At 41.9% G+C, this 14,350-nt stretch overlaps 1 protein-coding gene across 2 annotated transcripts in view; it reads right to left on the bottom strand.

Annotated features, from left to right (window-relative positions):
- Positions 1-14,350, bottom strand: part of Syndig1 (synapse differentiation inducing 1) — a 168,174-nt gene that overhangs the window by 73,823 nt on the left and 80,001 nt on the right. For both annotated transcript variants that reach the window (XM_028776370.1, XM_028776371.1), the window contains one exon: positions 357-494. In XM_028776370.1, coding sequence (XP_028632203.1) covers positions 357-494 — 138 coding nt within the window. The remainder of the gene's footprint in view (positions 1-356; positions 495-14,350) is intronic.

Below are 14,350 nucleotides of genomic sequence, written 5' to 3'. Positions count from 1 at the left end.
TTCTATCCAGGTTCAGTGTTTACAATGTTATCTCTAATGTTGTCCAGATGTTTTTCCCCACAGTGACACACCAAGTCTCATTTAAAAGTCAAGCCTGCAAATGCCATCTGCCCTCTGGCAGGTTGGATGCCTGCTTTGGTCATCAGGTTTGTTTCTGAAGGCAGTGTTGCCTCTACAAGGACAAAACTGAGTCACCAGGAAGCAAGGCAAACTAACAGCAACCCTACCTGGCACTCTGAGATACTCCAGTTTCTTGCGTGCAGACACCCCTCATTGCAATGGACAAGCTTCCTTGAGGAGGGTGTGCTTGTGTGAATAGCACCCTGTAATATATACAACCAGAATGGAGGCCTTACCTCATGGGACAAGTAGAAGGCTGCAATGCCCAAAGGCCAGAAGCAGCAGAGCATGGAGAAGACGCTGAGTCCCAAGTGATCCCGTGGGGGCATCATGAGGAAATTGTCCTCACTCTCTGTGTCGCTGGAGTAGTCACTCTGCAGAGACAAGGGAAAGGACAGGAGGGACATCAGTGAAAAAGTAGCCAAATGCCACCAGTCTGAAGCAGGCCCTTTCTGGCCGCTGTTCTTGATGATATTGCTGATGTTCACGTTATTATGATCATCTGCAATGTAAACCTCAAACAAGGGTGCAGCAGCGGAAAAATTGACCAAGAACAGGAAGAGCGAAGGCCTTCCTAGTTCAGAGCTCTTAGTTAAAGGTAGACAAAATCTTACGGAAAACAACTGTCGGACAAATGATCCTCCAGCTCACTGTAGTTCAACTTACAGTTAAAAGTTTACCATAGATTTCTCCAGGTATTAAATGCATTCTAACTTACGTCATCTTAGACTTACAGTGAGTTTATTTGGGAGGCCAGTGAAGTGTATTGTGTTTCACATATCTTCAGGATCTTGGTGTGGAGTTATGGGTATTAAAAATGGTGGCCTTGGGGGACTTCCAGAAGACATGCCTTAGCTGCCTTGTGCTTTTGTACTCCGGACACGGTGGGGATAGTGTAGACAGAGGAAGAATTGCTGTCTCTGGATACCCTCCAGTTTCCTTTGATTCGGATCTGAGTCAGGATGTAAAGGGCCCGAGCTCCACACAGATGTGCAAGCTCCCTCAGGGGCATCTGGCAGCTGTTCTGGGAGAAGCTGCCTGTAGATGTAGCTCTCCCTTCACTGTGATACAGTGGCACATGGGATTCTCATAGACCTGTTGAGAATTTCCTGTGGATCTCCTGTTGGGTGGTTTGGTGAGTGGGCAGGGAACACCTGGGAGGATGATTCTAGAACTCAGCAGTGGGAGAGCCACCACCACAATAGCTTGTAGGTCCGGTGCATGCTTGCTTCCCAGATGGACAGCCTTGGCTGGCTGCACCCATAGTAGATTTTTATCTCATCAAAAAACAAAGTTGCCTTTCCAAACTTTTTATTTCACACAAAGATGGAACCCTAGCTTACTCCAGACACTTTTCTAAAAACAAAGCAGTAACAAATCATTTCCTCTTCAAAGTAGTCATTATCACTCAGATCCTGCAACAAGATGGAGACCATTGAGTATATACTGTGGAGCTTGTCTGTGCTATGAGATGATTCCATTTGACAACTTCCTCACCAAGCTATACATCTATCCATCACAGCAGCCTGGAGCCACTCATAAACAGATGTCAATGGACCTAGACCAACCCCTTCCCCGGCACATATATAGCAGATATGCAGCTCAGTCCTCATGTGAGTCTTCCTCACCCCAAAACTGGAGTGAAGGCTGTCCCTAAAGCTGTTCCCTATCTGTGAAATCCATTCTCCTGATTGAGCTACCTTGTCTGGCCTCAGTGGGAGACGATGTACTTATCTCTGAAGAAAGTTGATGTGCCAGGGTAGGGGGATATGCAGAGGAGGCTTCTACACTCTCAGAGGAGAAGGAGAGAGGAAATAAGGGGAAGGACTGTGATTGGGGGCGGGGAGGGACTAGGAGAGGGCAGCAACCCGTATGTAAAGTGAATAAATAAATACATTAATGGAAAAAACAAAAATTTTTCCATTCATATTTTTTCTCTAAAACTGCTGGAAACCCTAGCTGTCAGGCAGACAGCATAGCACTGTACTGAGAGGTCAAGAACTGTGTGTGGGATCTTTGCTTCTATTTAGTAAATAGAGGAAACAAGCAAGGAGCATTGGGTTCACTCAAAGAACAAGCAGAGATGCCCTCAGGTGGTCCTGCCATGGAAGCTGGTGACCCACTGTCCACACAGGGCTAGTTCTCTCCACCATATACAAGTAGGGCTGAGGAGTAAGGGTTCCCCCAGTTTCACTCCCCAGGACAAAAGTCATCTTTGGAGCTCATAAGGCCAGCTCCTGTCATGTCTCTGTCCTGCTGATCAGTGTTCTCTGCCCAGTTGTGAGTCCCCTGTTTAGTGCAGTCTCTGTTCCATGTGTCTAGGACTATACAGTCTTCTTTCCAGAGAACTACATCTGTGGAATTTCAATTCATTTTATTCAGTACACAATCCCCCCATATGGACTCCAGAACAGTAAAGGAAAATGAAAATTACTATCATTATTGCTATCTGAAAGGAAAATCAAAACAGCCAGCAGGAATGCATAATTCATATAAGATTCCAGGGCTGCATTGTCCAGACCCTGCATAGCATGGAATCACCCATCAGAATGAAGGACACCCTGTGCTCAGTCTGTTACATGGTACCTTTCCACATACAACCCTGTCACCTCTAAAGCTTCCAGATCTAGAAAACTAGTAATGCAGAAAAAAAGAACCTGATCACAAGTGCACACTGTTGAACTGTACTGATGGAGGGTTACCTGCAGGAACTGCCTGAGAGATTAGCCTGTGACAAATCCACCAGGGTCTAAGGTCACACTCAGAGGGGAAAGGTCATCTTCTTTCCTCCAGCCTTCACTTTCTCAAACTGCAGGTCAAAGCTGACCTGGTGTGGGCAGAGGTTTTGATTCATGGACAACAAATTTGTATGTTTGTATAGACTCTTAGCTTTTATGATTTGAGGTTCTGATGTTTAATTTATGAAGAATTTTGCGTTGCTGAGGTCATTTTGTCTCATGGCAACTCTAGAAATCATTCGGCTGTTATTATCATTTCCATTTTGTAGTAGACAAATAAATGAGAGGCTGCAAAAGGTTGACACCCTTGACAAATGACACCACTGTTCAGCCAGCCCCTTTGTTCATTCCAAGCTCTGGACTGTATTTGAACTCATAAAACTATTTCGTTTCAGCTATGTCTATATATTCCTTCCCTTGGACCACCAGGGACTCTGATAACCTTGCTTCTTAATTGCTATGTTCCAAAATGGCTGTGGAAGCATGGGAGTATGTGGGGAAAAATTACAGGCCACAGCTGTGGGGTCCGGGGAAACTTTCACACCGCAGCACGTTCCACATGCAGGAGGAACGTATATGGTTCCAGCGGCCCAGAAGCTTTGGTGGCGGCAGGCCCCAATGTCATGAGGAAGTCCTTGGTTCCAAAAGGTTTATTGTCATGATAGATGGTGGATGAATCTGGAAGTACACCCCGTAAAACTCAGGGCAGTCCCGAGTTATATAGGGAGGGAGAAAGGGGGAGTGTCTGGGGAGGATGGGGGAGGATCTGGGGAAGCATGCTTAATTTGCTCCTCCCTCTGGCCTTCATTAGTATGTAAATCCCTAGAGCCTGAGGTGTTTAGTCACACCCTCTACCTGTGCACTTCGGCAGGGGCTGTAATGGTCAGCCTACATCACTGAGTTTTAAGGAGACTAGACTGCTTTTCAGGACCCTGGGTTCTTGGGGTGCACTGAACTCCTGCGGGTTCTCACACAGAGTCTCAGGGTTCTAGGCAACTGCCCAACCATGACCTAGAATACCCTTACACAGTCCCACAGGAGTAGACACAGAGGTACTGAAAATTTCCCAGAGAGTCAAGGCTGGAATCTGCAGCTCAATTACACCCAAGCATGTTAGCACTCTAGTCTCTGGTTTTACCTGTCTTTGTAGAATTACAGCACTGTTCCTATGCAGTAATGAAATGGGTTTCAAGACAATAAGTACTTTGTGGACTCTTAACTGATCCACATTCTGAAGTTACAGAGTTGTTCTTACAGGACACTGAAATAATTAATCAGTATGATTAAAATGGATTCTCAAAGTTCAAGATAAATCATACACAAAATAAGAACATCCTGGCTTGTAGTGTTTCCTTTGCTCTTTTATCTGTAGGATCCTCATGGGTTTAAGTGGCCATGGGCATCGAGCCACCAAATAGGGAGGAGAGGAGATGCAGCCAGACCAAGAGATGTACAGATTCCTTCACCCAAGTAGATGAAATATGAGGGACCACCCACACAGAACAGATGTGGCTTGTAGGACAGCTGTCTTTTAAATATCCTTCCTAGGGCACTGTCTGAGAACATCTGCAGCAAATGGGAAACACAGAAGTTCAGGATTCATGAGGTGTCTCCTTGTGAGCTGCAAGAAGCAAGGCAGAGGAAGGTGGGCTTCTGGCCCTGCAACTAGTGCCTGCAATCCTCATATTATTTTTTTTCATTGTTAAATAGTCAAAAGGTCAGTCCTTGAGCTGATTTTTATTCAAATCCACACTCACTGTAGCAACGTGAACAAGCACTGCTGGCTGTGTCTGGGGGCAAAGTTTGATACATCCCTGTCTCTTGGACTACTTCCAGGTGTCATCACCAGTGTGGCAACATGGAGACATCCTCCTTCCTACACCTGGCTATCTGAGCAGGAAGGTAACCACTTGGTTACCTCTGAACTCTGAGTGGGTTCATTTATTGAGCCAGCAGCTGCTAGCCACATAGACCTATATAAACCTGAATTACTTTGAATTAAATACAAGCAGCAGCTGATTCCTTGGTCTCACTACACACTCCATTCATTACACAGAAGGCAGAGTGTTCAGTGTCTATCAGAACACTTCTCCCAGGAACACACAAAGCTCATTTCCTCAATTTTTAAGTGTATCCTCCCCCAAAATGCCTTCCCTCATCAGAGATTCACCAACATTCGACAGACTGTTTCAATCTTTGGAAGAATCTTGACCTACCCAGAAATTCTCTGCAGTCCTGCTGTCTACTAATCTGACTTTTTCTGAGCACCAGGCAAGCAGAAAGGTCAGGTATATCCTGGCACAGAAAGGACTCAGTCCACTTTTCTGGATGAAGAACACACCTATGGCCTTAGCCAACAGAAAAATCATGTTCAACTGTGAAAAGTCTCCATCAGATTGTCCAATAGACAAGTCTGTAGAGTATTTTATTGATCAGTGATTGATGTGAGAGGTTGCAGTCACTGTGGGTGGTGTCACCCCTGGGAATGTGGTCCTGGGTTGAATAGAGAAACAAGTTGAGTTAAGTCATGGAGAATAAGCTAGTAAGCATCCTTCTTCCATGATCACTGTTTCAGTTTCTACTTTGAGTTTCTACTCAGAAGTCCCTTCAAGGTGGTCTAAACGCTGATGAAATAAAATAAGAACTCAACCCTTTCCACTGGTTTTTGGTCATGGTAGTTATATCAGCAATAGAAACAAAACTAATACAAAGTCCTTGTTTTCTGTGTTACTCAAAATCAGGTCACATTAAAAACCATGATATCCCCTGTAGCCCCATTGTGTTGTAACTGCATGGCTCAGAGATCTGCATTGTATACAAAGTGCCCATTTCAGGATCTAAGTACAATCGTCTTGAATAATTCATTAATCATCTTGGCTATGTGTTAGGAGCATGTGTTTAGTTTCCACTGCTTGGGTCTAGTTGCCTACAAATTGAAACTGTATCATGAGGTGGTGAAAGAGAAACAATATAAACCCTCAACAGCCTGAGAATGTGGCTCAGTTCCTAAGGAATTTACCTAGCATGCATCAAATCCCTGGAGTTGATCCCCAGCACTGTGTAAACTGAGCATGGTGGATCTTCTTCCTTCTTGCATATCAGGCTCCAAGACAAACTTTTATAAGACAGATAGCAATTATAAATAAACTTTGGAAATGAGTAAGTTAATGTACTACTTAGAAGTAAATCTTTTTTTTTTATTTCCATCAGTAACATCTGTTCAATGGTCCTTAAATGATTTTGTATTCCTTGAGAAGACTCTCTGTACTTTTAGAAGACACTAAACTGATTAAAATCCTGAAATATGAAAATACACTTTTATGAGAAATGGGTTATGTTCATAAATATAGAATAAATAAAATTAACATAGAACAAAACCAAATAAAAATATAAGTAACTGAAAGGGATAGGATGAAGTCTCTGCTTCCTACTTTCTGGGCTTGTGTTGCAGAAGATGAAGAACTGGGTATGGCCTTCTCCCTGCTTATCACTGAGCCCTGTCATCTGGAGGCTGTCAGTGTGATTCAGAGCTGGATAGAGCTAAGGTAGGCAGAGAGACAGGAAGAGGTTAAAGCAACAATTTTGGGCCTGTTGGTCTTGACTCCTTTGGGATTCATTTATCAGATATCCTGCATATCAGATATTTACATTACAATTCATAACAGTAACAGAATTATTGTTATTAAGTAGCAATGAAGTAATTTTATGATTGGGGTCACCACAACATGAAGAATTTTATTATTTGGTCACAGCATTAGGAAGGTTAAGAACTATGGGATGTGGGGAAGGAAAGGAGTTTCACTAGACAGGAGGAAAGAAGTGTCACACTGCCCAGCAATATTGAGTTACATCCCTGTTGCTGGTGATGGAGGAACTGGAAAGACCTGAAGAACATTTACCAACTAACCATAGAGTGGCTAACATAGTCTGTTAACTACTCTGCAAATGTGTAGCTGAGGATGAAGCTGGAACACACTATTGTGTGGCTCACCTCCAGGAACAGTGCCCTGAGAACAAGTTATTCACATTTTGTCTTGCTTTGGTTTTGTTTGTCTTGGTGGCAGCCCTTCGAATCCTAGCTCCCACTTTCTCAGCTAACCGTGCAGACCATACTCCCATTGACCAATATGCTTTGCATGAGGTTTCAGTTCCTCATGTAAAATGCTTGCTTAGCCTCTTGGGGCAGGCACCAGGTCTTGAAGAGAAGTTGTAAATAGCCATCATTCCCACCCACTTGTATCAAAGACATACTTGAAGCTATTGCATCAGGCAGAGGGTTGCATGGGAAAGGCTGTGACCTTTCCACTAGTGAGAGAATAAGAGGAGCTTGCACATGCATGACATGTTTAAAAGGCAAACTTCTTTTAATAAGCATTTGTTCTAGGCAAAAAGCAAATCCATTTCTGGTTTGAGAGGTGTCGACTTAAGGCCTTTGGAATCTAATGTTCTGAAAGTAGGAGCCAAATGAAACATAACTTATTAGGATTCATCCCTGGTGCAGCTTCTGGTAAGTCTTTAGTCATGGAGGTGGAGCAAGATGATAAGGCACACAATTATGTCAGAGCGCTGTTGCTCCATATGCATGTACTATTCACGTAAATCCTTATTCTCTGATTAGTTCCAAGTATGTAACCAATGGTTATTATAGGATAAGAAGCCCCACTTACCTAAAAGACAATGTTTTTGTTATTGTTTCTGAGGCCTGGGAAGGCAATTTTGGCAAATACAACTGGTTGATCAATCATGGTTTGGGATCTCAAGAGTTCAGGTGCAGTCATTCTCTTACAAGGTTGACCAGTTTGGGTGGTGTATTAGTTACTTTTCTTAATGCTTTCATAAAATAACTGACAAGAAGCAGGTTAAGGAAGGAGAGGTTTAATTTGCCTCCTGGTATCAGGAGATTGACGCTGTGATGATGGGGAGGCATGGAAACTGGAGTGGCTCACTCTCTGCTGGCAGGAATTAGTGGCTATCACTTTCTATGTCTTGGTAGACCAGGTAAGACAGCCATATCCAGAAAGAGGGACAGACTATAATCTTCAAAAGCTCTCCCTCCAGTGATGCCTCCTCCAGCTGGGCTCCATTACCTATAATTTCTGCAGATTTTTTAACAGGGCCACCAGCTGTGGACCAAGTGTCTAAGCACAGACTGTGGAGATATCTCACATTTAAACACTAATAAGTATATCTTCAAAAATCGTATGCTATGAACTCCATTCTAGAATCATCTGTGGATAGGAGTAAAGAGTGGGAACAAGTCTAGCTGCACCATCTGGATGTGGGAATGACTGGGAATAGATAAGGCCAATAGGGTAGCATCACCATTAAATCCTGGTGGCATTTTAATACGAGAAAGAGACCATAAATGATCTACATACTCCTTGACTCTCCCCATGGGATAGCCTGATCTGACTAAGGATTCTATCATGGTGTTCACTGTCAGATGGGGCTCCTCTGCCTGACTGCAGGAACTATAAAACATAGTAAGTCTGTTTTGTATGTTTGTTTGTTTTTGTTTTGTTTTACAAAATTTACCCAGTATGCATGGCATGGATATTAGCAATCGGAGATGAGCTAATGCAGAGTCAAACCTAGGAAATGAGATGGGAAAAGAAGTGGGGGACTACTAGAGGGTGGGGGCAGGTCAGGGACCCATTGTCCCTTTAAGGACAGGCTCACCAATGACCTACAGGCTTCCTGCTAGTTTCTATAATCACAGGACACTGCCATCATGGGGATCAAGCATTTGATGCATAGTTTCTGGAGAATACTAAACATATACAAGAAATAGTAGGTTTTAGGAAGAAGATGAGAGTACATTCTGGTGGTCACTAACGCAGTATATGAATTGTATGCAAAGGAATCAGCTTGTTCAAAAGCCAAAGGTTGACAGTGAGCTCAGGACTGGATATAAGAGAGAACACAGCATGAGGTAGGACAGAGTAGTCCCTACTCTAGCCCAAGTTACAAGCCAATCACATCCTACTGCTGGAGAAAGCCAGGAATATACTACATCAACTTAAGTAATAGGGAAACACTCAGAGGGTTGGTTTCACAGTTGCAAGCCAACCTATTCACTGTCAAAGAAGTTAGTAGCTGTGCACCCCAGCTTCAAATCTGCATCATTTGCACAGGTAATTCTTTATAGCATATGAAAACTACAGACATATTTTCAAAGACAAGTACCTATTCCAGAATTTCTTAACTCTAGTTTGTTGTATTTTTCTGGGGAACTCAGAACATAATCTACTCTTTATTGTTTTTCACATAGAAACTTTAAAATTTTCCACGTAGGCAAGTTACCTGTTCTCCCACCCCTCTTGGAAATGTTCCCTTCCTGAAAGCAAAGTCCTGAAGAAAGAAAAACTATAGACAAGGCACATGACTAATGTGGCATCACTTATTATCCAGGCCCATTGCTCTTCCAGATGCCACTTATCCAATAATTCTGTCTGGCCTCAGGTCTGAATTACAAGAAAGCATAGTGTCTCTTAGTCTAGTTTGGTGATATCAGTCAATCTTGAACACACCTGTGACACTGTACCTCCCTTTCCCTCATTTGAACCTTAAAAGAACAGGCTCTGTTCTCCTTGCACAGGCTGAAGCTTTCACGTCAGACCTCACCACATTTGCAAGCCTGCCTGCAGACTTGATGAGTAGCTGTTGCAATTGAACAGATTGCTAGGAAATGGGCTGATGAGACGCCAATCAGTGCAATCATTAAGAAGAAAAACTGTCAAGATATAATAAAGCCACAGTGTTTAGTTTTTGGCCTCCCAACCCCAGTCCTAGGGCGTTATCTGGAAGATGTAACATTAAAAATGAAAGATACAGGAACACAAGATTTTTTTCATTGCAATATTATGTATAACTACATGATGCTTGAAATAACTGAACTTGGATGTTCATTCAAAGAAGGGTGATGTTTCATGACTCTTTCTGAGCAGACATTATCAAATGCCTGCACATGTTTAAGATAGGCAAATGGCAGACCCTAGAACGGATTCTCCCCAATTTTAGGGTGGTGAAGCAATGAGTTTATTTGAGTAGTCACTTACAGGAGCATGGATAACATACAGGCAGCTGAATCACCCAAAAGCCCAATCATGATGGGTGATGAATCACAAAGCCTGCACTCCTGGGGCTCCCTGTACAATCTTCAGACACATCCATTGATTACAATGCCTCTCTCACCAGCAGTGATTACTGCTTATATGACCTTGGCTAGAGGCATTTTGACTGTCTGAGCTTGCTAATTTTTATAAGTTCACTTCTCACTCCAGGACAGAATGTTTCAATTTTGGGAGAATAGCCATAGGATAGGTGGTTAGATGAACTGTGCGGCATGCAGCCCCCCAGGAGAACATAAGGAACCCTGAAAAAAAAAAAAGACAGATGAGACCAGAAGGGAATATGGATAGATACCATATCCATAAAAAGATTTAAAAAAAACCCACAAATCTGTATCTCATGACACTTTACTTAGTGACGACTCTATATACAATAATGGTCCCACAGAATACCACTGTGAGTGACATTGGTTTGTTATCAGTCCAGCTGATTAAGTTTGCACAGTGAAATTTTCTCGAATTATCAAGTGTGTGAACATGCATGTTCCTGTGTAATATACATAGAGTATACACGTACAAGCATCATGCTTTCATGCTCAGTCTGCTGAGAAACTGTGACTCACAGAGTATGAGTGAATGCATGTACCCACAGCCCTTGCTTTCTGAATATAATTCTCCAATGAAGAGAGAGGGCTGATTTTAGGCTGGGATTGGCAATGTGTAAGATGCAACTTGAGCAGCTGGGTGAGCCAGGAATGAACACAGGCGATGAACAAGGAAGTATCAGAAGCCAGTTTGAAGGAGCTCCTTCTGTCAAACAGAATAAAGTGAGCATTATAAACACACAATGATTTCTGACAGCAACCCTTTGAACAAGAATTTATGGTCTACACCAGAACAAAATTATACATGGTTGAGAAAATGAATATATGCTCTTCCTCATGGTATTCCTCATGGTATACTGTCGGCCCACAAATATCACAGGAAGCACAGGAGTTGGGTGTCTGGAGCTTATATGAGCTTGTCTCATAGCATGCCCACTGCAAATACCTGAGTGATTACCAAGCGACACAGTTCTGTGGTCAGTGAGAAATCTGGCAGTCATCAAAGGAAGCAATCAGAACTACCCACACTGGCAAAAGGAAAGGAGATGTTACTGGCCTCCAGATTGGTCTCACTGGGAAAGATGGTATATTTTTTTCTTTTTCTTTTTTTTGAGCTTAAGTTCAATTATACAGTGTAAATCAGACAAACCTAAGCATACAGCTGGCCTGATATGTAGCTGACTCATATTCTGTAGAAGTCACGGTCATGACTAACCAGGACAACAGAGCTCTTCTTTGTTAAAGAAGACAGCAAGTCTATGACAGTATATGCAGTATGGAAGCTGCACGTGAATTTCCTTTCCCTTGCAACAAATGGAATACAGAAAGAAACGGGGAAAAAAAGTGTACTTTATAAACTAGGAAAGATAGTAAAGAGCTAGTAAACAGCTAGTAATTTCCTAATAATTTTATTCTTAGGATATGTGGTTTTTTGCTTGTGTTATGTGTATATGTATATATTTATTTCTATGTATAATTCATGTAGGAATAAAGAATCATTACATCTGCAACTTTCCAAAGAGTACAGAAAATATATATGTCTATAAATAGGATGGTAAAGCCAGTACTAGAAGATGAAGCCCAAGGAAAATGGAGATGAGCAAAGAGAAATTGGCTGCATTTGTCCTGCAACTTCACATCTGCAATCACTTTAAACATAAAATGTCAAAAAATCCTTCCTAAGTGTTCTATTTCAGTAGAAAAATTATATTTTAAATTGAATTCTTTTCCTTTGGGTATTAAGCACTGCATATATTTTTCCCTCTTCTGATTGTGCTTTAATGAAAATGCTGATTTGGACCACTGGAAAAATGAAAAAAAAAAGCTAAAATCCCTTTTATGACACATAAAACTCATTTAGCATTGCAATCTGGCATCCCATCCGGTTTGTCCTTTTCATGTTTTCAAAGGGAAGCTACTTAGAGGTCTTAGGTCCACACATCTGTCCTCAAGAACATAAGACATCAAACATTTCTGATAGATAAGTTTGAGCCAAGCAATCCAAAGAGGGCCCTTGGGGTCAGAAAGACTTACTACAGGACACAACAATTGAGTACTCACTGCAGGGCCAGCAAGAAAATATATGTTAATGAATCTGGGAGAGAACTGCTTTTTTGAGCCACAGGATGCTGGTAGAATGTTCACCCTCTGTAGTCTAACAGTTCCAATAGCGTGAACTAGAAGGAACTCCCCAGAATATTAGAAATGTAAGGGTAGGCTGCAGGGTAAGGAGTGTGGGCTGGGGCATGCATAACCAGGTAGCAAGCCAGCCCTCCCTAGAAATCAAGGCAAGCTTGAGGGAGCTTAAACTCATCTACACATATATACTACCTTCTCAGTAATAGTCTCTTTGCTCCTGCAATGGAACAAAATTATTCCAAATGCCCTGGGAAGCGAAAACCACCAAGTATCTCTCTTTACAAGACCTTTAACTATTTCTACAAATGTATTTTTCCCAGTCCTGTCTTCTGCCCCAGGGTGACAGCCCCTTTACCTGAACTGAGACTCCCATTACATTTGGTCAACAGCAGGGGAGCAACCACTCCCCACCTCAGCAGTCTGGTGTCAGTTCACTCTCTACAAATTCTAGGCAGCTGCCAGCATCATGATCTCTAAATAGTTTTAGAGTTTTGGTTCTACATCTTCCATCTCTACAGCTAGGAGGCAAGCTAAACATGGGATATGGATGGTCCTATATTCCAGCAGACCCAGATGTACCCAGTCATCTTCTCTCTTAGCCCCACCCTTCTTCTCTTCTGACCAATGAGCCACATACACCACATGTACGAAGCACCCACCGCGTAGGTGGGCTCTTTCATTTGTGAGAATTATTTTCTAAGCCAACAGCTGCTTCTGAGAAAGCACCAATTAAAGTAAACCCTTGTGTTCAGAAGGGCTGAGTATTCTGTGTAATTGGGTACCAACCATTTTACACATCTCTCTAACTTTCATTTTTCTTAGGTTATCTGAAGTTCTGTGTGATTCAAAGGAAAGCATTCATTTAAGTTGTCTATTTGGTTAGAATTTGAAAACTATAAAGTGAATATTAAAATTCAATAACAATCACCTTGTTTACATGAATCTGAGTGTGCATAAATTATTTAAAGTACGCAGATTGCATATACTTCAAATACACAGAAATATATACTCTTTGAAATAGTATGTATTCACTTCAAAATAACATGTATATATATATATATATATATATATATATATATATATATATATATACATTTTGAAATAATTTTAGATACTCATACAAATTTTAAAAATAGAACGTAGTTCCTGTAGAAGTTGCAAAGATAGAACAGAGTCCCCACATGCCCTGACTTATGCCTTACGTAACCACAGTTCAATGATCAAAACCACACAATGACATCGGCTTCAGTACCTGTGACTCAGTACTGGCCTGACTGAAGCTGTCTGCTGTCTACTGTCTTGTGTCAGTGATGATGGTTCTGTAGATTCAGGCACTCACACAGGCTTATGTAACCACCACATAACCAAGAGAGAATGATTTCCAGGTGTCTCCCTCACCTACCAGCTTCATCCCTGTCCAGCCTTAGCTACTGACAATTCTGGAACTACTGTCTGTTTCTACAGTGCTGTCTTTAAGGGATGCCATTCAAAGGAGAACACACAGCACATAATCTTGTGAGACCAATCTACAGTTATTGTAACACTCCTAGGATACATTCAGGTTTCTGGGTATTTCATTCTCTTCCTCCTGCTGTCTAATAATCCATGAAAAAGAAATACCACAATGTATCTATTCATTCCATCACTGGAGTACATTTGGCTGCTTCTAGTTTTATATTATTCAAAGTAAATATTATGGCTAAATTTACTCAGAAATTCATGTGGATATATGATTTTATTTCCTCAAACATACACATACAAATCTACTAAGTCAGACAGGATTAGTTTAACTTCTAAGAAGCAAACACTTTTTAGAGTGCCTGAAATATGCTTTATTTCCATCAGAAACAGCTGGGATCTCTGTTAGATTAGAGACCACTACCTTGCAGAATTCAAGGCTCTCCCTCTCCCTCTAAGACCTATTAAGCTGTCTACACTACAGTACACTCTAAGGCATTCTCAAACTCATTAAGGGCCTCATCATGCCTAATTATTCCTGAGTCTGTAACTCTCCTAATAAAATTATCCTGAAAGGTGATTTTATGTCACTTTTTTTCTTTGAGCCTGCAGCAATTTTCAACACTGTTTGTTTAGCATTATCACCAGCACCTTGTGTTGGTGTTGTTGGGGGGTCTCTCTCTCTCTCTCTCTCTCTCTCTCTCTCTCTCTCTCTCTCTCT

The sequence above is a fragment of the Grammomys surdaster genome, unplaced genomic scaffold, assembly GCF_004785775.1.
Source record: "Grammomys surdaster isolate TR1022 unplaced genomic scaffold, NIH_TR_1.0 268, whole genome shotgun sequence".
Classification (NCBI taxonomy): domain Eukaryota; kingdom Metazoa; phylum Chordata; class Mammalia; order Rodentia; family Muridae; genus Grammomys; species Grammomys surdaster.
Note: the sequence above shows the minus strand (reverse complement) of the source record. Positions and strands in the feature narration are given on the sequence as shown.